We start from the raw sequence: 19,867 nt of genomic DNA, 5'->3' as shown, positions 1-19,867 counted from the left end.
AAAACTCCATCTCCTCCATTCATTTGAATGGGGCTGCGGTCAAACTTTAAAAAATAAATACACGTGGTACGAATGTTCCTCACATCCATTATATATACAGTCTATGCTCTACACTGATTTTCGTCGTTCCCATTTCCAGCTGCTGTCACCTAGCGGCCATTTTACATTCAGACAAAGCTTTCTGTAACTACTCCTTTAAAGGTTGTTCAATAAAACACCACAAGAAGTCTCAAAATATAATAAAAAGTTTGTATTTAACAAGGAAAATGAAATTAGAAATGAGTCATCACTGTTTCACAAAAAGGGTACAGAGTTTTCTTTGCGATGTACAAGCAGACGGAGTGGAAACCTTTAGATTACAAGTCAGTGTGTATTTTACGTTGCTGAACACATTAATGTATTTGATACACAAACATGGCAGGCACTTAATTTAAAATCAACTCACTGTATAATTAACCAGCAGTAACATGTCCTCTAAGTATCAGCAGCTAAAAACAAGTCTAAACTCTCCTTATTCAGTAGTTTGTGATTCATTATGGTCCCTCTTACTCGTCTTTGGACCAGGAACAGAACAAACAGATTACAGGAAGAGAGGATGGATAAGCACTGATTGAGAGAAGGAGACAATTATCACTCTATTACACTTCTTTGCTAAGTTCCTGAAACATAAAAAACTCTGTGAGACTGACCAGGATGCAGATTAGATTCAAAACATTCACGTTAAGCACAAACTGAACATCTCAGAAAGACAGAAATGGTTTCAAGATAAGAGACGATAACTTGTTTTGGACGAGGGGAAACTTTGAAGATGTAATGCCCGGATGTCAACAAGAGAAGTGATGCAGCTGCTAAAGGGGACTTCAGCAGGGCAGAGGTAAAATACCTTAAATGTACCACTCATATTTTAAAGTATGGTCTTAATCACTCAAACACTGATTGTCCATGAAGCTAAACCCTCAATTTAGGGATTAATCTTATAAAATAGTGATATTTTGTGCATTTTAATTCATCAAGGTGTCATTTAGAGACTTTAATTTAACATTTAGTGAGGAAAACATGCTTTTTAGTCCAAATTATGACATGAAGAAGTGCGCAGAGACAATAAACCAGCAGTGTTTAGTGGTTTTAAATGATTAGTTCAAGTTAAAGTACGAGGTGGATGGGAATACTTTCCATATTTAAAGCTACAGTACACAAATAATACATTTGTGGGTACTTAAAATGTTTAAAAGTTCAATCCGGGATATATATTTGCATTGCTTGGTCGCCTTATTTAGAAGTACTGATAAATGGAGCTGAAAGAGTTGGATCCAGCGTTTTAGATTTAACATTTCCTTGATACTTTGGTCTTTTATGACCTCAGTTTGGGGTTTTAAATTATTACTTTTTGGATCTGGCAACAAAAATGTGCATTGTAACAGTTTCTTTAATGACAAAATTCACCCTCCACAACATACCTGGTAATTTACCAAGTTTCCCCCCTGACTATCTGTGAGTCTATAAAACCGTACTCATAAAACAAACTCCCATCCACCTGGAGACAAACCATAAAAAGAACAAGGACATATTTGGACCAGGACCTCATTACTCGGTAGCGTCCATTACTCTTTGACCTAAAGTGTTTCAGGCAAACGTGGTGAAATTCCTTGAGATGTCTCAGATCAAACCTCGCTCCTGCACAGTCCTGCAAACGACGACCGTGTTAGACTTAGCTGCGTTAAAGTTTGGTCAGACTTTAATCTTCTGACGTGAATCAACATCTGGAAGCTACTTTCACTCTTCTACAAACCAGCTCGATTAAAAAAGGACCTCCACATGTTCGCCTGCCGCAGCCCAAATGAACCAGTAACCGACTGGCGGCCAGGCCGAACATCCCACTGTGGAATTCATCCTAACAGTCTAAAGTGCGATTGGTCTTTGCAGCAGATTGACAAGGACGTCTTTGGGAGTGATTAGGACGGATGCAGAAGCTCCAGGAGTGCTCCGACGGCTCCGAAGTAGCCCTGAAAAACGAGAACATTCATTAAATAAGAGCAGAGACACACGTCTGTCATCTGAGGTCTGTGAAGTGTAACATGTCGCTCACCTCGTGTTGGAGGAAGAGCGCTTTAAGCTGTCCTTTAGACCAGTAGTCCATGGCGTAGGCCAGGAGCTTCATGGAGAGGGTGTTCACTCGGAGGAAGTTCCCCACAAACACGACCCGCTCGATGTTCTTTAAATGAAGGATGGAATGATGATGTTAATATGTTTGTTATCAAAACATCTATTAAAGCTCTGCAGGTCAGATACTTCTTACTAATAATACCTTTATCTTTTACACTGAGTATTAACTTCTTTATAATACTTATTAATATCACAGCATTAAGGGAGTTTAAGGTGTTTAATCCGACTCATAAGAGCAAAAAAACACCTTTTTAGAAAAATAAAAACACATGTCACAATGTGAAAATGACTGCCTAAGCTTGAGACTGCAGAAGGCTGTGTTTATTGGAAGGTGGAGCCCTGCCCTGACGGTGTTGGTGAAGTAAAGTGCCTTTTTATTTATTATTATTCTATTTATTTGATTTTGTTCTCTTCCTTTCTTCTTTTATTGTTTCTGAGCTAATTCATTATTTACTCTATATTGTTTATTTATGTATTTGAAGGTATGTCCTTTGTTTTTTGTCTGTTATTACATGTAACAATAAATACAGAAAAGTGTATAAATGACTGTTTAAGTTGCCTTCAACAAAGTAAAAACTTTAAGTTAATAAAAAGGAAAATTACTGCCTGAGCTGTCGATCATTTTTCTTCCTAAATCACGACACAACTTTTCTTAAAATCTTACATTTGATCCTTTTTTTTGTGATAAAAAAGCACAAAAGGGTGCTCTTTAAGTAGACAGTTATAAAGCCTTAATATCTGGTAATCAAACACGACTTCACAGTATCAATAAAGGAGATTTTAGTTGTTTAAAAGGGACTGCTTTGGAGTCTAGTGGTGAATTTGATGCCAGTTTAACTCATTTCAGCATTTCAGTCGATCTTTACTGTCTTTAAATCTCAGACCTAAAACATTTCTTTATTTATTGATGTCTTATCAAGGCTGTTTATTTGGAAAGTGCCACCTTAGTTTGTTATCAAAGTTGCTGCACGCTTCTTAAAACCATTTAAGAGCTTTTAAAAACCCAAACAGAGAAAACCCTGACGTACTGTTATTGCAGGTCATTAACACAGGTGTGGCATATTTCATGAATATATAAGCTTAACGGCTTAAAAGCTTATTTTCATATCAGCCCCTGCCACTCATTCTTCTCTGGATTTTTCACCTTGAAGCCGTGTTTTCGAGAACCTGCATGTTCTCAGTTTCTTCTCCAGGGTAAAAAACAAGCTGCTGTGAAAGCTGTGTTTGTCTGAATGGTGTTCTATGTGACTGTGTAGACGTGATAAAGTAATCAGACGCGTCTCAAACGTGTCACATCTTACATTTAAGCCCCCTCATAATTAAAAAATAAGACTTTTTAAGACCTCCCATGTCTAAAGTAGAACTACAGACTTGTCAAGGATCTGTGGACTTTGTATCCCCTTTTAATCTCAGCATCCTCTCCTTGTTCAGGCTGTTTAAAGACGCAGACACGATGCAGATGACCTCCTCTACGCCTTCATAGCCCTGTACAATGCTGCTTGATCAAGACGCCACAAGGCAGCACCGTAAAGAGGCTGAACGCAAAGAGGAAAAGGACAGCAGGGACACGGAGGAGGACTGCCATACTAAATACTGTTTATTCTCACACTAACGTATCATTATCATGATCTTCTTTATTACCAGTCTAAGTGGCTGTTCTTCAGTTTTTACGCTCTGACAGCAGTTTGAGTTATGCTGAGTGCTGCAATCCACTGATCACCCTACATTATGACATCCCTTCATCCACCTCGGACACTCATTGCTCATTAAACACTGATCTAAATGCTCCTCAGAGAACACAACTCCTCCTCATCGTCACTGACCTCATTGAGGGCACACATCCGGGTTATAGAGCCGATGTTGTTGGTGATGGTGACCAGCGTCGCCCTGGCAAGGTCCTCTTTGGACACAGACTCCCTCTTCTCTTTGGACATCATGTTGCCGAAACTATCGGATCAAAACAGGGACCACAGTAAGTCGACCAACGCGACAGAGATCTCTTAAAATCCAGCAAGAATCGGACAATCCCTTCAGGAGGATTCAAACAAAATTCACATTTGAAAACACGGATGTTGAAAGATGTTTGATTTTCAGAGCCTCATATTCAAACTAAAAGGGTTTATGTTTTCATCCTGGGATTGGAGAACCGACTAAATTTAGCGCTGCTCTAGTTCCTCTTTTCACTAAAGCTGCGACTGACCAACAAAAACAGGCTCGTGACCTCCGCTTCAAAAAGACAAAGAGCTGCTGGAAACCGCACCTTGAGGCTACAGCCCAGCCCGGCAGTCCAAACCTCTCATAGTCTCCTCCGTAGATGTCCCGGACCAGCTTGTCCACTCGGGTGCTCTCCCCCTGAGAAGCCATTTCTAGAGCTTCCTCGAAAGTAGAGCAGCCGGTCAGCAGGCAGCACAGGCCCAGGAAGGTCCCACCACCGAGACTGGAACACACAGAGAGACCATACATGAACCAGTGATGATCTAATCAGAGTGGATACACAGAAAGATGTCAATGCTAGGTTGGGTTCTGTTCATCCAAGCATTCTCGAGTCTGCTATGTAACATTATGTTTTCTGCTCTCCTGTTTGTCTGTGTTGTTTGTGCTCATGGTCACACAAAGCCAGATTGAGACCAGACCTCCTAAAGGTCTCTTTAGTCCTCCTCAGTGTCAGAGGAATAACTGACTCATTATGAAGACACTTTAAATACTCAGAAATATTTATACTTGGTACTTTAAACTGGTTAATGTTATTTTTATTATGAAACAAAACAAACAAAAAATTATATATAAAAAAATAAATAAAATATAATAATAATAAATAAATTTATATAGATATATACAATACATAAATAAATATAATATACTAAATACAAACTATACTAATAATAATAAAGAAATAAATATAACAAGAACGAATACATATTTATTTATAAATAATAATTAAAAATAAAATGCTAATAAAAAATTGGAGGATGTCAGTTGTTCTGTATTTTGACATGTTATTATAATTTTTTCATGGGTTGTTCTTGTTATAGTAGTCTATAAGTGTCTGCCATATTGAGTGAAATAGGTTTATCTTTCTTTTCACAGTAAATTGTATCGTTTCTAACGTCAAATGTTTCATCACATCATTCATTCATTAAAGCTAGATAGGCTGGAGGGTTAATTCTTTTGGTGGCTCGACAGATAGAGCTCCAGAGCAGCTGATTCAACCCCAAACTCTGCAAGAACTGGGTCCAGTTTGATTTGTTAAACTAGTTCATGTTAACTCGGTTATAGAAAAAAGGTTAGGGATGAGTTGATGTGGGAAAAGAGAGCATTTTTCTACTAGGACTCTGATCTTCAGATGAAGCATGTATCCCTCACAGGCATGTTATCTTCTTAGGTCTGGGCATTTTAATCAGTTTGTCTGGGTTAAATGAAAACAGGTAAGGGTCTATGTGAAGAAAAAGAAGGGTAAATGTGCAATCTTTCTTTCAGTGTGCAGAAAATCTCCTTTCTTCATGTATGTTAGTGTTTTCATCCTGCATCTGTGCCCAGCTGAGATCACTGGAACACACAATATACCTTCTTTAGGGTGGAGTTAGTCTACTGTGAGGGGATCAAATGTGTTTGTTAAGACCGGCCAACAATCTACAACCTGCAGAGAGTCATTTAAATAAAATCTAACACGAGGAAACCCAGACAGTTCTCAGGTTTAATGAGCTTGAATTAATCTGATTCTGATTTTGATTGAACTATCAAATGCCGAGTGTATATAACTTAAAGATGCCTTCACATTCACACAATGACTATAATTGTTGCAGAGTGAGTTGATGAGTTGTTGCTGCAGCTCTACTGAAATGAATAAACACTGATCTGATGGACAATCCTGGGATTAATCATTAATGTATTGACCTGCTGCATAATAAATGAGGAGTAGAAGTATCTTAAGTATCCGTGTCTTTTAACTTTTAATCTTTCAGTAGATGGATCATTAAATATTCTGTCGGCACGGACAGTCCACAGTCAGTCCCTGTCCCTGTTCATTACCTGGTCCCTGTAACTCGTTTGTAGTTGTTCTCAGAGTAGACCGCCAGGATGCTGACCCCAGACCCGATGTTGACCAGCAGCAGAGGGTAAGGGTTCTCCAGGGTGTAGGGCTTCTGAACGCAGCGATCCGGATCAGTGGGATTCTCAAAGTAGTAGCACTCTGAAGGTCCTCTGGACATCACCGAGTCGATGTACAACACGCCCCGAATCAAACAGTCCAGCTCGTCCAGCTTGTGGAGCTGCAGGTCCGCCATCTTTGTTTTGTTTTTATGAGCGAGAGGAAAGAAGAGAACATGGATAACATCACTGACGGGATGTGGTGAGGAGAACACACAAGCAGGAAGCTGGGGCAGGAGGGAGGGGACAAGGGGGTGAGGAAACAGGAACTTTCATTATGATGTGACGAAAACACGACGCACTGAAATAATAAAGATGTGGAGATTAAAGTGAACTACGACCTTTAATAACAGGTGCAATCCTGCAGCCCATAATGTGATAAAAATAGAGAAATGCAAAGAGGAAGAGAGTGCAACAATGATGATCTCTCTTATTATTATGTTATCAGTAAGGCTCTGTTGAATGCAATGTGAAAAATGTTTCAGGGAGAGAATATTTCTTTATTTTTGGACATTACATGAAGATTCTGCTTGAAGAAAACGAGGGGAATGTTGTTTCTTTTGTTCTGCTATACATCTGTTGTGACTTCAGAGTTGTCTCCATCCTCAGCCTGTAAAAAGCAAACACAAACAGCACAACTCCAGACCTACCGTACGGAAATCAGACTCAAACTTGTACGCCCCCCCTCCCGTGGCGCAGAGGGTGGTGTGGAGGCTGGAGAAGTGCTTGTTGCGGCCCATCTGCAGGAAGGCCGGCAGGTCATGCGTGGGGAAGCGAATGAAGTGCAGGTTACCCGTCCTGCCGCACAGCGTCAGGTCCGGCAGCTCCAGGTGCACGTCTCTGATCCCCGTCTTCCCATAGGCGATGTTGGAGGTCAGGTAGCGCCGGATGCTCTTCAGGTTCTCCACCTCTTCCTGCTCCTCCTCTGCTGTGATGTCTTTGGGCTCAAAGTACACCAGCTTCACGAGAGTGCCTCCAATGTCCATCCCAAACCAGGGAAATGCTGCAAAATACAAGATAATGCATGCACAAGAAATGTCACAATCACTTAAGGTGTTTAATGTTATTTATTTAATCCATATGATCATGCTTATTGACAGTGCATGTGTGTAGACCTGATGTCTCATTGTTGGCCGACATAATGACAGGCAGCTTCATGCACAGTGATTACAGTACAGTGTGTACCCGGAACGCCATTTTGTTGCAAAATAGACCCTGTCTATTTACTGCAACCACTACAGCTCACACATATTACATTGTTATAGCAATTCCAACCTCATTTAGACACAAATGCAAGTCAGATATTTAATTTAAAATTCAATTAAAGAAATATATTCTGTAAATTTCATGCATTTTATTTAAAATCTGATTATTGACTGCCTGTCTTTGTGGGGAACGCCTTTGATTTTTTTCTACATCATGCTTCAGAACCTCTCCAGTAAATACACCGAGCCCACGCCAGTAACGGTTACACCTACGCGGCCTTGTTTTCTTCACCGAGTCCCTGCGAAGCCTCGGTGTCGCGTTGGAGCTCCGCCGCTCGGAGGTCGCTCTCCCCCCGGACGATGACGCCTCATTCCCGGGCTCGTGAGGCTCCTTCTCGGACCGGAGCTGCTTCGTGGGCGTTTCGTCTTCGTCGATACCTCCATCATCGTCGTCGCGTTGGTGGCCATTGAACGCCATTGGAAGGACAGTTTCACTACATATATGCTGCAGATGGTGATAAATTAAATCATTGAATGTCAATGATTGTTGGGGACAATGGAGTCCAGGATCTCTGAGCTAATTAGCTAGCTAAGTAGCTGTGTCGTTATAACGGACGGTGTTCATGTCTTTTTATGTTCGCTGTCAAGACACGGAGGGGGCGGGGCCTAGGTTTGATGGAAGGAGCTGAGAGCCAATCAGAAGAGAGAAGCAGAAAACAGTTTAAAAAGGAGGCTGATGTCGCAGTTTTCTTTAAAATATTAAATGTATGTTTGCAATGATTTATGGGAAAAAACAAATAAACACCAAAACAAATTATTAAAAGTGCATGAAAAAATATGAAACTGTACATTTATTATTATTTTATTATTATTTTAATCATTGCTTTAATATTTATTTACCTTATTTAATTCTGTATTTATCTATTTATTTCTTGTATTCATAACTCTACCTTATTTTTAACTTTTCTTTCCACTATAACTTATTTTATTAATTTTATTTTATTTTTTAAGTATTTTGTTTATAATCATGCCTTTTATTATTTTACCATTGCTGTTGTTTTCTATCTCTCTGTTATTCTGTGAAGCACTTTGGGCTGCATGTTTTTATGTATCAAAGGTGCTATATAAATAAAGTTGAGTTGAGTTGAGTTGAGTTGAGTAAATGACAGAAAATCTGACAAATAGTTAAAAAATGCATTCATGAGTGTGTATGCCAACATTTCTAAAAAAAATTAAAGGATTTTGTAAAGTGAGCACAAATACAAATTATTAAAAGTGCATGAAAAAATATTAAACTGTAAATGTCAGAGAAGCTGACAGATTTAATATCTATAAGGCCAAGCCTTCTGAATCAGTCAAATTAAAAGAAATAACAATTTTTCAATTGAAAATGTACATTAACCTTAAAGGTTATAAATGTAAAGGAAATGTTTTAATTGTGGATAGTTTTTTAAATATGAGCATATTTTAAAAAATGTTTTCATAGTTTTCCTTTAATTGTTTTCTGTTTATTAAATTAGGCTCATATTTGTACTTTTTACAAAATAGCAATGATAAACTGCATTCATGTCTAGTGTGTATGCCAGCATTGCTCTGAAAAATTAAGGGATTTTGTCAAGTATACATAAGCTTTTTTTCTCAATCAAAGAAATTCAACATGCACATTCACTTCTCAGTTTGTAGTTTCAGGTTTATTGATGTGATTGTCCAGTGCATAGCGTTAGACAAGTGCATAAACTTGAGCTAAGATTTAAAATGAGATTACATTTTACACGTGAACTAAGCATTTTGATCTACACCACATTTATGTAGACCAAATACGTTTTTTAAATGTGCAAAAAGGAATCTTAATTAACCCACTGTCTGTCAAACACATTCCTATTTACACTTTTATCTCATCTCAGAAAATAAAACAGTCACACTTGTTTCTATTTAAAAGAGAAAAAAAAACATGGAAATATAAAATTTAATCTCAAACATGTACACAGGACGACAGCCAGAAAGCACAGCTGCTTGTCTGGATCAGTGGTTTCCAAAATGGGTTCTTTCAAGGACCTGCCAAGTGCAGCAAAAGTGCCATTTTTCTATTTCCTATCTCATTGCATACAATTCTGGGCAATGCTTACACTGATTATATTATTGGAATTACTTTTCAGACATGAAGACAGATGGAATAAGAAAGAAGCACAACAGCTCAGTTAAATGTGCAACTAATGATTGGACAGCTCACATTTACCACATGAGATATAAACAGAGGAGGACAGTCCCTTTCATGGGGCGGGTTTAAAGGGTTTGAGAGCAACTAGTCTGGATCATGAAGTAGGGATGCACCAATCAGACACTGACTTCTTGGTCAACTGTAAGAAATTCAAGGTATTCATCAACATGTGCGTGATACGTCATGCATCGTGGGAGCATGTCAGACGCAGATCATTTCCTGCTTTAAGGGAAGTGTGAAAGGCAAGTTCCTATGAAAATAGAAGATGTCAAGGGGGGAAGTCCTCCATCTTTCCTGCACAGGATATCAGCAGCAGCTCATGTTTGTCAAGCTTGTTCTTTAAGATATGGATTCAGCGTTCTGAGCCAGGTCACACAACAGGGATATCACATTTGTACAGCTGTTTTAAAAGTATTAAACATATGGGAATCTGTAGAGATACACACAAGACCGTTGGAGGGAGAACTGAACCTGGAGGCAAAGGTTTAAGTTTACAAGTCAACTATGGGCATGAGCTTTAGGCAGCTTTGGGCTCGGCCTTTGAGACAAGGTGACGAGCTCAGACATCCAGGGGAAGGTAGCTCCTCCTTTGCATTGAAGGAGTAAGTCAAGGTGGGTGGGGCATCTTCTAAGAATGCCTTCCTTTGGAAGATTTCTAGGCATATCAAGCTCCAAGGGGAAGCCCAGAGCTCACTGGAGGGATTATCTAGCTCATCTGTCCTGCAGACAGCAACCCTGAATCCCCCAGGAGGAGCAGGGGGAACAAGTCTGGGGAGAGGGATGTCAACATCTGTAACACTCAAGCCCATCATGATTCAGACAGTCATGTTTTTGCTCGGCCTCATGTTGTGTTAGATACAAGAGAATGATCCGTCCATCTTCCACAGGACACTTGTTTTAGTCTGATCCCCTCAGCTCTGACAGCGTGTGATTGGTGCATCCCCACTATGACCCTGATCCAGTCAGCAGAATGTAAATCAATGCAGCGCACTGAGCCGTGCAGAGTTTTGCTCATTGATTCTTTGAGTGCACGATTTCTGAAACTCCATAAATGCTTTGGAATGTTTTTTTTTTTTGACACATCAACCCTTATTAAAATACTATTTAAGATACATACATGTTTCTATATATATGTACAAATAAATACAGACGGTGCACTTGCATCCTTAAAAGCCAGATTTCCCACTATCAAGAGGATACTCCACAGTCCACATCCAGTTAAAGAAATCAGGTCCTCGGTGGACTAATCCCCACTGGAAGGAAGCCGACGGTCTTATCTTGAAAGTGCTTATCAGACAAGTGCAAACATTTCTATCATTAACACACAGCTCTGCTCTTCTTTTGCAAAACCACTTTATTGCTGCAAGTGCATAAATAAATAACCTGAGATCCCCACTCAGCTCGAGAAGTTCCTCACCTACGATAAAAAGGATAGATTTGGTTTCTTTTCCATATGGGCAACTTAAATCGACAGTTACAATGATACCACCCGGTCCAACTTAACAACAGATGAGTAATTAATGACACGATCAAAGGTCCGTCCAGTCAGCTATTATTATTACTTTAGGTAATTATTAAACAGCTGCCCAACGCTATCCCAGCCTGTGACTACAATAAGGCACAGAACCCCTTAAGATCCTCTTTCCAAAGCCCTTAAAGCCTAATCTTCTCTTCCTTTAAAAAGCCATTCAATCCCTTTAATTCTTAAACTTCCACGCCATCAGGAGTGCAAAGGCGCCCACTCCTGCAGCCACAATGTACTTTGTGTTAGCCGGCAGCATGCGAGCGGCCTTCTTCTCCTCTGAGTCCTTCAGTGTCTGCAGCTGCGTGGAAATCTCTTCTGGTGCAGCAGGCTCAGAGGGGTGACAGTTCTCTTTCGAAGGGGAGACAGTATCAGTCGGGTCGGCGGACACTGGCGAGGCAGATTTCATCTCTTTGGATGCTTCACCGTTGACAATTTGAGCCTGTGGTGTCGGGTCTTGGGTAGCTAGGTCGAGGATAGACGGCTCTCCGGACACGTGCACCACATGCTCGAGCACCTCCTGCATTCCCAAGCTCTGAGTAGGAGACTCGTAGTGGTTTTCCTGCGGATCATTGTAGTTGTCGATGCCGTTCTCCTGGCACGGGAGAGCAGAGACTGAATTCCCCGTGCTGGAGCTGACGGCGGCAGAGCATGCAGGAGTGTGAGGGGGGGTTACAGTGACTGGTGCAGCTGCGCTCATCTGCAGGCGGCCGCTATCGCCTGAGTACGGCGCCACAGAAGGGATGGGCGCAGGCATCGTAGGGCTTTCATCATTTTGTGGCTGGACACTGATGAGTGCGCCGGGTTTGCTCAGACACACACTGCTGTCGTCACAGAGAGGAGTGTCTGTCCCAGCAGCAGCAGCAGCAGCAGCAGCAGCAGCAGCTTTGTCATCAACCACAGCAACAGCAGCAGGAAGTGGGTTATGCGTAGCTGCAGGTTTTGCCTCTGGGCTGCTTTCAACGACCTGCAGGTGACATGAATGGAGAAAGTTCATTTCTAGTGTTTTAACATCCTGTTTGCATCTTGTGTATGTGAATAAACCCTGACATGATGAAACCTGAGCAATGCAATCCAGTAAAAACACAGATACTGCCTCAAAGTTTGTGGAATCACTCCCTCTATGATAAACTTCATATCTTCTGATTAGGCAGGAAATAGGTACAATTGTGGGATCTTTAGTTTGTTTCTGCATGACTACATGTTAAATGAACATATCTAGACATTCACCTGTATAGTAGGAGGTTCAGAAGTCTCCTCAGGCTCCATGGCTGCAGCAGGAGGGGTGGTGTCCTGGACCGGAGCCTTCTCAGGAGTCGACACACTGACAAGAGCATCATCTGTCAGATCTGAGTCGTCCTCAGTTGGAGAGGGACTCCGTGGTGGCCTAACCTCTGTGACGGTTGTTGGAGTATCTTGACAGGATGAAGTATCACTTTCACTCTGCTCCACAGGACAGGGAGGTTGAGGAGTCTCCGCCGAGTCGGTCGATACCTCTCCGTTTCCTGCGCTCACACTATCAGGAAGCACAGCGATAACGCCGCAGATATCCTGGATGTCTGATTCAGAGTTTTCCTCCGGCTCCTGCTGAGAGATAATCTGCCTCTGAGGTGGAGGGCTCGCAGCCTCCCGGGTGTGAGGGGTCGCGGGAGAAGGAGGAGGTGTAGAGGGAGGAGGTGCCACTTCAATCTGAGCTGCCTTTGGAGGCTCAGCGACAGGCTCAGCGACGGGCTCAGCGACAGGCTCAGCGACAGGCTCAGCGACAGGCTCAGCGACAGGCTCAGTGACAGGCTCAGCGACAGGCTCAGGGGGGGGAACTTCCACACGAACTTGTGCTGCTGGGCTCTGGGGGGCCTGTGGCTGCACAGGGAGCTCCACAGGGGGTGAGGGCTGTGCTACTGGCTCGGGAGGAGCCGATGCCTCAGCTGGCGGAGCAACAGCAGCCTGGCTGTTCCCACTACTCTCTGGCAAGGGGGGATGACTGGCAGATGGTGCTGGATGGACGTGTGCCCGGACCACGGTGGTTGGAGGGGAGCTGGGGTTGGAATCTGGGGCAAAGCAGACAATGATGTCATTTAAATCTGTTCTGAAAGCTAACTCTGAACTGTACAGGAATTCTTTTCACATTCAGCCCATCATCAGTTAATCTATTTAGAGTTTAAAGCCCATTAAGGTTTTTCTCTCCGTCCCAAAAGCTTGAACAGAAATTGGGAAAAGGTTCTCCTGGACCCTCAGCCTGGAAATCATCACAGAATGACTTCAACTCAAAGAGCTGGGAGCTTTAGGATGTTGTTGTTTTTAGTTCCCCGGTTACATTTTAAAAAGCAAGATAAATCAGTGCTTGAATGTGACTCATTCTGTAAAAAATAAAGTCCAGCAAAATTGTAGTCTTGTTTTGGAATTTGGAGTTTCACTCCCATGATAAGACCATCCCCATCCTCCCACAGATCCCTCTCACAGCATCTCTGCTCAGAGCTGTGAGTTTCACTGAGGGTTAAGCATCAAGGACACACTGCTGTGCTTCAACATTAAGCTCACTAAGCTCTGTAGGAACTGCTTCCCTGTAAACGGTCCATGCAGCATCATAAACAGACCAAAGATAAAAAGCTAAATGAAAATATTATCTTCTAAAATCTTCTAATGTAACATCATGAGTCCTGCAGGCTGTGCTGCAATGATCATGAAAGTAAAATGTGTGCATGAGCAAATAATGGAGAAAGATCTGCTCATGGCTTCTTTTGGAAACTCTCTGAAATGTTTTCTAAAAATTCCAAACTTTTCAGAAGTTTTGAACATTTTTGAAGTTTTCAGAAAGTTTCTGAAATATTCAGATTTTAATTTAATTCAATTTTATTAACACTATTAAGATTGTTATTGTTATTTTTTATTATTCAATTTTAATTCTTATTTTTAACTATTTTTTAAACACGTCTAAATATGTTTCAATATTAATTTATTAGTATGTATTTTATTATTTTGCTCATAAAAACAAATCTTGAATAATAAAAAATAATAAAAAAAACTATATCTATATAAAGTTTCTGAAATATTTATATTTTAATTTTATTTATTATCCCTATTATGATTGTTACTGTTTTATTTTTAATTTTTACTTATTTTTAAAAGACATAATAAAATGTTTGAATATTAATTTATTAGTATGTAATTTTCTGATTTTGCTCATAAAAACATATCTTGAATCATAAAACTAAAATATATATAAAGTTGTATTATTAAAGATTCTGAAATATTCATATTTTCATTTTATCTATTATCACTTTTATGATTATTTTTTTTAAATTATTATTTAATTTTAACTATTTTTTTTAAAACATTTTGTTTGTTTTGGTAATAAAAACAAATCTTGAATAATAAAACTATATATATATATAAAGTTGTATTATTAAAGTTTATGAAATATCAATATTTAATTGTTTTAAATTTTTCTATCACTATTATGATTGTTATTTTTTTATTATTATTATTTAAGTTTAATTTTTATTTTTAACTATTTTTTAAAACACATACAAACATGCTTGAATATTAATTTAATAATATATATATATACATTTTTTGCTAATAAAAATAAATCTTGAAAAATAAAACAGTATATATATTTGTCTATAGGGCCCTATGTGTGTAAACGGATCTATAAATAGAGGAACATAGTACGCAGTGATGAGTAACTAACTTGCTGACTCACTGTTGGCTCCCCTCAGAGTGTCGTACTCTGCTCTGATCTCAGCTGCGATAGTCGGATGCTCACACGCCTCCAGTGCTTGGATGAACTGCTCCGGCCAGCTCTCTCTTCTCTTCAGACAGTCCAGCAGAAGCATCATGCCGTCGTAGTTCCCATACATGTCTTTTTTCGCCTCAATGTTTTCCTGAATTCAAACGGGGAAACATCTTGTGTCAATAGAGGAGAGTCAGCTTCATAGAGGATGGAGATGAATGTTGAAATGTTGACGTTCCAGACAAAGAGATACTACATTTGAGAGTTTTTGAGCCTCAATGGCTGATATTGATGTTGGCCTTGAATCCCATTTAAGTAGAGCTTTGTGCTGAGAGAGCCCGAAGTAAAAAGATGGATGTTTTGTTTTCTACATCAATATCTTAAGCACAAAATGATGGTGTCACATTTTGGTAAAGTTTATTACTGGTGCAAAAAAAATGCCAGTTTGAACCAGTTTCTTCTCAGCCTTGGTTTAAAAATGAATATACTTCTTATGTGCATGAGACACTGAAGCTTTGCACCAGCAGTAGTTTAAATTTGTGTTTAAATGTGCAATCTACTCTCATGATGGTCATGCACAATATCCAAATAGGAGTCAGCTGCTATTTTTAACAAAGATCAAATTTGCAGCCCTACAGCCTACCAATACACAGATTATTCCAATATCATTCAAATAATCCCAAACCCTATCTTAAGGTCTTTAAACCAAATGAAACCTACCCTGTCGTGATCCGTCAGGCAAGACAGATGAGGTATTATCTCCCTCACTTTCACCGTGGACACGATGGTGGGCATGTTCCGCCGCAGGTATCCACTGTACAGTTTGTCCCTGGCATACGACATCTGTGAGAGGACGAAGGAGACAAGGACATGAAAAGAGTGAATACTTAAAGAGGAGAAGGAAAAAGAGAGGTTTCGAATCTGCAAAGGAGATCTTGTTTAGTTTCAAAACTCTTACACTTTTGCTTTTTTGGATTGCCCCTTTTAGAGAGACGTGGAAGTCCCTAAAGGAGTTAATGTTGCAGTGATCAAAGACACACTGAGGGGATTTTTACTCAATGAAACTGAAAGTGAAAGTGAAGGTCAGCATGTCTGCTGCAGCCGAGGAGGAAAAGGAAAATTATTTCTCTTTCGTTTCAGTTTTAATAATCAGAATTCCCCTAGTTTTAATGATTTAACCTTTTATCTAACCAGGTTACTTGGATTGCAGCAACACAATGTTTTAAATAACCTAAAAGTCAACACTAAAACTACTCTAGGAGTGATGTGCATGAAAGAGAACACAGCTAGTAGTAGCAGCACCAACACATTTTAATAGAATTAGCCTGACAAGCCTTCACTACATGGATAAGAGCCATGTGACTCAACACAGCCTCAGTCCTTTTTTTTCCAAGCGAAGGACACAGCTCATATTTTATTCCAAGGTTGCAGCTGTCTGAAGTAAGAGGAAACCAAACCAGCTTGGACTAGCTAGTTACTGATTAATCACCCTCAGACTCCGGTTTAATATCTGAACTTTAAATATGCAGCGTAAACACTCTCACACTCGACACACCGCTCACTCCTGCGGCCTTTCAGGGTCAGAGAGAAAGCCCTCCTCTATGTGTTGGATACACCTTAAATCCTTCACTTTGTTTGCACCTAAACAGTCCGGTGCAGTAATCTGTTGTGAGGTTAAGTCAGGGGGAAAGTTTCTGCAGGACAATCTGTCATCACGGGCCACGTCAAGTGGAGCAGGGTAATACAGTGTAGTGTAAACGTGGGACGGAAGCAGCGTCTGGAAATGGAATAAATGTCAAAGATCAAAGTCTTCCTCACTGGATCATTAGCACACAGGGTTGACGTGACACAGACGTCGCTGCAGGACAGGTGGACACTTCTACTGTGTGTTCAGGCCTCAACTATGGAGATACCAAGGCTCTTATTTTGGCTGTGTGATAACTTTAAGTAATAACACATATTTAATTATCTCTTATCTTACATTATCATACTACTTCTGAGTATCTCTACCTTGTGCATGAATAAAGACAACCCCATGCCTTTATATGGAGAGCCTAGAGCAAATTCCTTCAATGCAACTTATAATATATTTATCTAATTATGTTTGAGTGTTTTGATTGTTATAACAAATATTCATATTGTTGTACTAGAGTTTGATTTTCAAGTGATGCATGCCTTTCCATAACATTTCAGACTAACTTTTGGGGCAATTTTTGGAGCGAAGTGTGCCACTCATGCCTCTAAAGCTCTTACAATGCTTCCAAATTCATCTTTGCATCCAAGATTGAAGAAAGAATAAAACATTTTTACATCAAAAAGCAAAAAATACACATAATTTAATTCAATCTCATGTCTGCAGGACTTCTGGTTGCAGATTAGGGATAAAAATGTCCCTTTTCTGCAGCTATTGCATAACCTATACTTAGACTATGCATCAAATTATGATATCTTTATGTTGATTATTAACATTATATTCAATTCTTTAATTAAAAGCAGAAGCTTAATGTTCTCTCATGCTGTTAAACCCTTTTGCTGTGCTTCTTATTCCAGGTTTTGTACGCTATTGTATCCTATGATTCATTTTTACTTAAAGCTCCAGTGAGAAACTTTCAGTATGTGTTGATTTTGGCGCCCCCCTGTGGACAAAACAATACCTCAGGTCTCTCTGCTGATTCTGTCCTGCACATGTCAGTAGTTTTCTTTATAAGTGATGCAATAAAAAATACAAATTCTACTTATTTTTAACAGTCTTACATATCATTATCAGGAATCTTTATCATGGAATATAAAAAAATATGGGGGTTTCAGTAGCGTGCAGGTAATCACTTCATCTTGCAACAAGTTGAGTGAGCAGTTTTAGAAAAGATAAACCATGTCATTGCTTTTGCAGGTCATCAATATTAATCTTACTTATTATAAACTAGCTAAAAACTCCTCACAGGAGCTTTAATGTAGAAAATGAACCCAATCTGATCTTGTATCTTCCTGTCTTTAAGTCATAAGATGAAATAAATACTTTTTTATTCATTAGAATAAACATTTTGTATCATACTGTTTGTTGTCATCCGTAGAAAGTCAATGGCATTGCATGTCTTTACATTACAGCCTGATTCATTCTTCGATTTTACATTGATTATTGACATTTAGTACACAACATGCAGCAGCAGAGGCTGAAGTAGAAGTAGAAGTAGTAGAAATAGTGCAAGTAAAAGTTTAGTTTGGTTTGCATTAACACACTCCCTACCAAAAGAGACAGAAGTAATGATAATTGAGGAATCATGCATGTTTGGTTTAAATGACAGCCATTGCTTTAGTATCGGTCATAGAGTAGTAATACTTTTAGTGTTACTAAGTATGTAAAAAGTGTGTATCTCTGTGTAACATTGAAAGTATGTATTTGAGTGTAAAGTGTGGAGAGATTGCAGATTAACAAGACAGGGGGGGAAAGTGGTGTGGGAGGGGAAAAAAGCAGCTTCACACGAGCCAAATGAATGACCTCTAAACTGGCAGGCCGTGGCAGTCCCTTTCTTGCAAGTCTCCTTGACTTTCCAAGACTGTGGATCAAATTTCAATCATATCAAGATCATAAAAGCTGATTGGAAAAAAACAACAAAAAAAAAACAGGATTGCCAAAGAGGGATGTAAGTGAAAGTAAAGGCGTTGCATGTTGTGTGGCATGAGGAAATGACTTCTCAGGGACATTATTTGAGGAAATTACAGATTCAGAAAGACTTAAAAGGGATTGCACACACACATCAATGAAGTAAAGGAAGAATATATGTGAGGGAATAACTGAATACATTGTTTAAAGGACTTTTAGGCCTGTTTTTGGGGTTAAAGAACCGGTTTGCAATGCAGGAAGCACTTAAGGAAGGCTGCATTGAAGGATAATAGAAACTGGTGCCAGTGGTTCATCATATTATATCATAAAAACAGCAGAAAGTGTCAGTAAATGATGATTAAACTGAGTTAAACATACATACAAGCTACTTTAATATGAAAATACGACACAACCTAACTAATGTCATGGCTGTATCCTGGTCCAGCAGGCTGCCACAGACTGAAACACTCATTAAAACACATCTCTGATTATATCTTTTGATGCATTGATCCTAAAGGAGCTTCTTTAGTTCTTACCTTTCGTGTTTTTGTGCCCCAGCAGGTCGTGACTCCCTTTCAATCGCTCAACTCCTCTGTCACTGAAAGCTGCGCCGTCGACTCTCAGAACACATCTGCGCAGCTGTTACCCCAGGGTCCCCGTCCTCTATTCCTATTGGTCGAGGGCGCCGTCACTCAGAGAACAGACCAATCAGAGAGCGTGAAAGCAGTAAAGAGGGTGGGCGTGCTTAATCTTGACCCCAAACGTGACATTTCCAGTGCTGTGCGATTTCTGGTTGACATCTGTCCCTAATCCCTGATCCTAATCCGTTCACATGGGTATGGAGAGAGAGGGAGAGAAGGAGGGAGAGAAGGAGGGAGGGAGAGAGAGAGGAGGAGAGGTGGTGGGGGGTCAAACTGTATTACTCATGCAAAGAAAATGGACTATATTTGACCCACATATGACTGTTATAATGTTGTTTTCTGCTAAAAATGAAGCTGGAATCCCCCATCAGATAATCCAGGAGCACTGAAGCAGACACTCATAGATTATTATCAAGGATATTGACTATTTGCAACTACAGCTACACAAAAAGCTCTTTGATTTTATAGTTTGTGATGGTTGAGGTCACTTTAATCACTTACATGTTTTTAAATTGATACCACATCACATGTTTTCAGTTTAATACACCAGTATGTGCTGAAATAAATGGCAAGATTGAGAAGAATGGGGGAGAAGAGTTAGGAGGACATAACTTACATTACAAGGGCTCTTAAATATT

At 39.8% G+C, this 19,867-nt stretch overlaps 2 protein-coding genes across 4 annotated transcripts; both read right to left on the bottom strand.

Annotated features, from left to right (window-relative positions):
• Positions 1–229: 229 nt before the first annotated feature.
• On the bottom strand, positions 230–8,181 carry pank2 (pantothenate kinase 2). Of its 2 annotated transcripts, none has more exons than XM_034674988.1 (7): positions 7,788–8,181; positions 6,960–7,312; positions 6,193–6,446; positions 4,424–4,600; positions 3,987–4,110; positions 2,087–2,212; positions 230–2,003 (listed from the first exon to the last, which is right to left on the bottom strand). In XM_034674988.1, exons 1-7 carry the CDS (start codon positions 7,990–7,992, stop codon positions 1,953–1,955), a joined length of 1,290 nt encoding a protein of 429 aa, XP_034530879.1. In that variant the 5' UTR covers positions 7,993–8,181; the 3' UTR covers positions 230–1,952. The 2 variants fall into 2 exon arrangements, with proteins under 2 accessions (XP_034530879.1, XP_034530880.1); XM_034674989.1 differs by having other exon boundaries at positions 4,457–4,600.
• Positions 8,182–9,188: 1,007 nt separating this feature from the next.
• Positions 9,189–19,222, bottom strand: mavs (mitochondrial antiviral signaling protein). Of its 2 annotated transcripts, none has more exons than XM_034675848.1 (5): positions 19,125–19,222; positions 15,708–15,830; positions 14,958–15,138; positions 12,485–13,302; positions 9,189–12,221 (listed from the first exon to the last, which is right to left on the bottom strand). In XM_034675848.1, the coding sequence occupies exons 2-5, from the start codon at positions 15,828–15,830 to the stop codon at positions 11,430–11,432; spliced, it is 1,914 nt and encodes a 637-aa protein (XP_034531739.1). In that variant the 5' UTR covers positions 19,125–19,222; the 3' UTR covers positions 9,189–11,429. The 2 variants fall into 2 exon arrangements, with proteins under 2 accessions (XP_034531739.1, XP_034531738.1); XM_034675847.1 differs by having other exon boundaries at positions 14,946–15,138; positions 19,125–19,217.
• Positions 19,223–19,867: the final 645 nt, after the last annotated feature.

The sequence above is a fragment of the Notolabrus celidotus genome, chromosome 22, assembly GCF_009762535.1.
Source record: "Notolabrus celidotus isolate fNotCel1 chromosome 22, fNotCel1.pri, whole genome shotgun sequence".
NCBI classification, from domain to species: Eukaryota; Metazoa; Chordata; class Actinopteri; order Labriformes; family Labridae; genus Notolabrus; species Notolabrus celidotus.
This window is presented reverse-complemented; position numbering and strand designations above follow the sequence as displayed.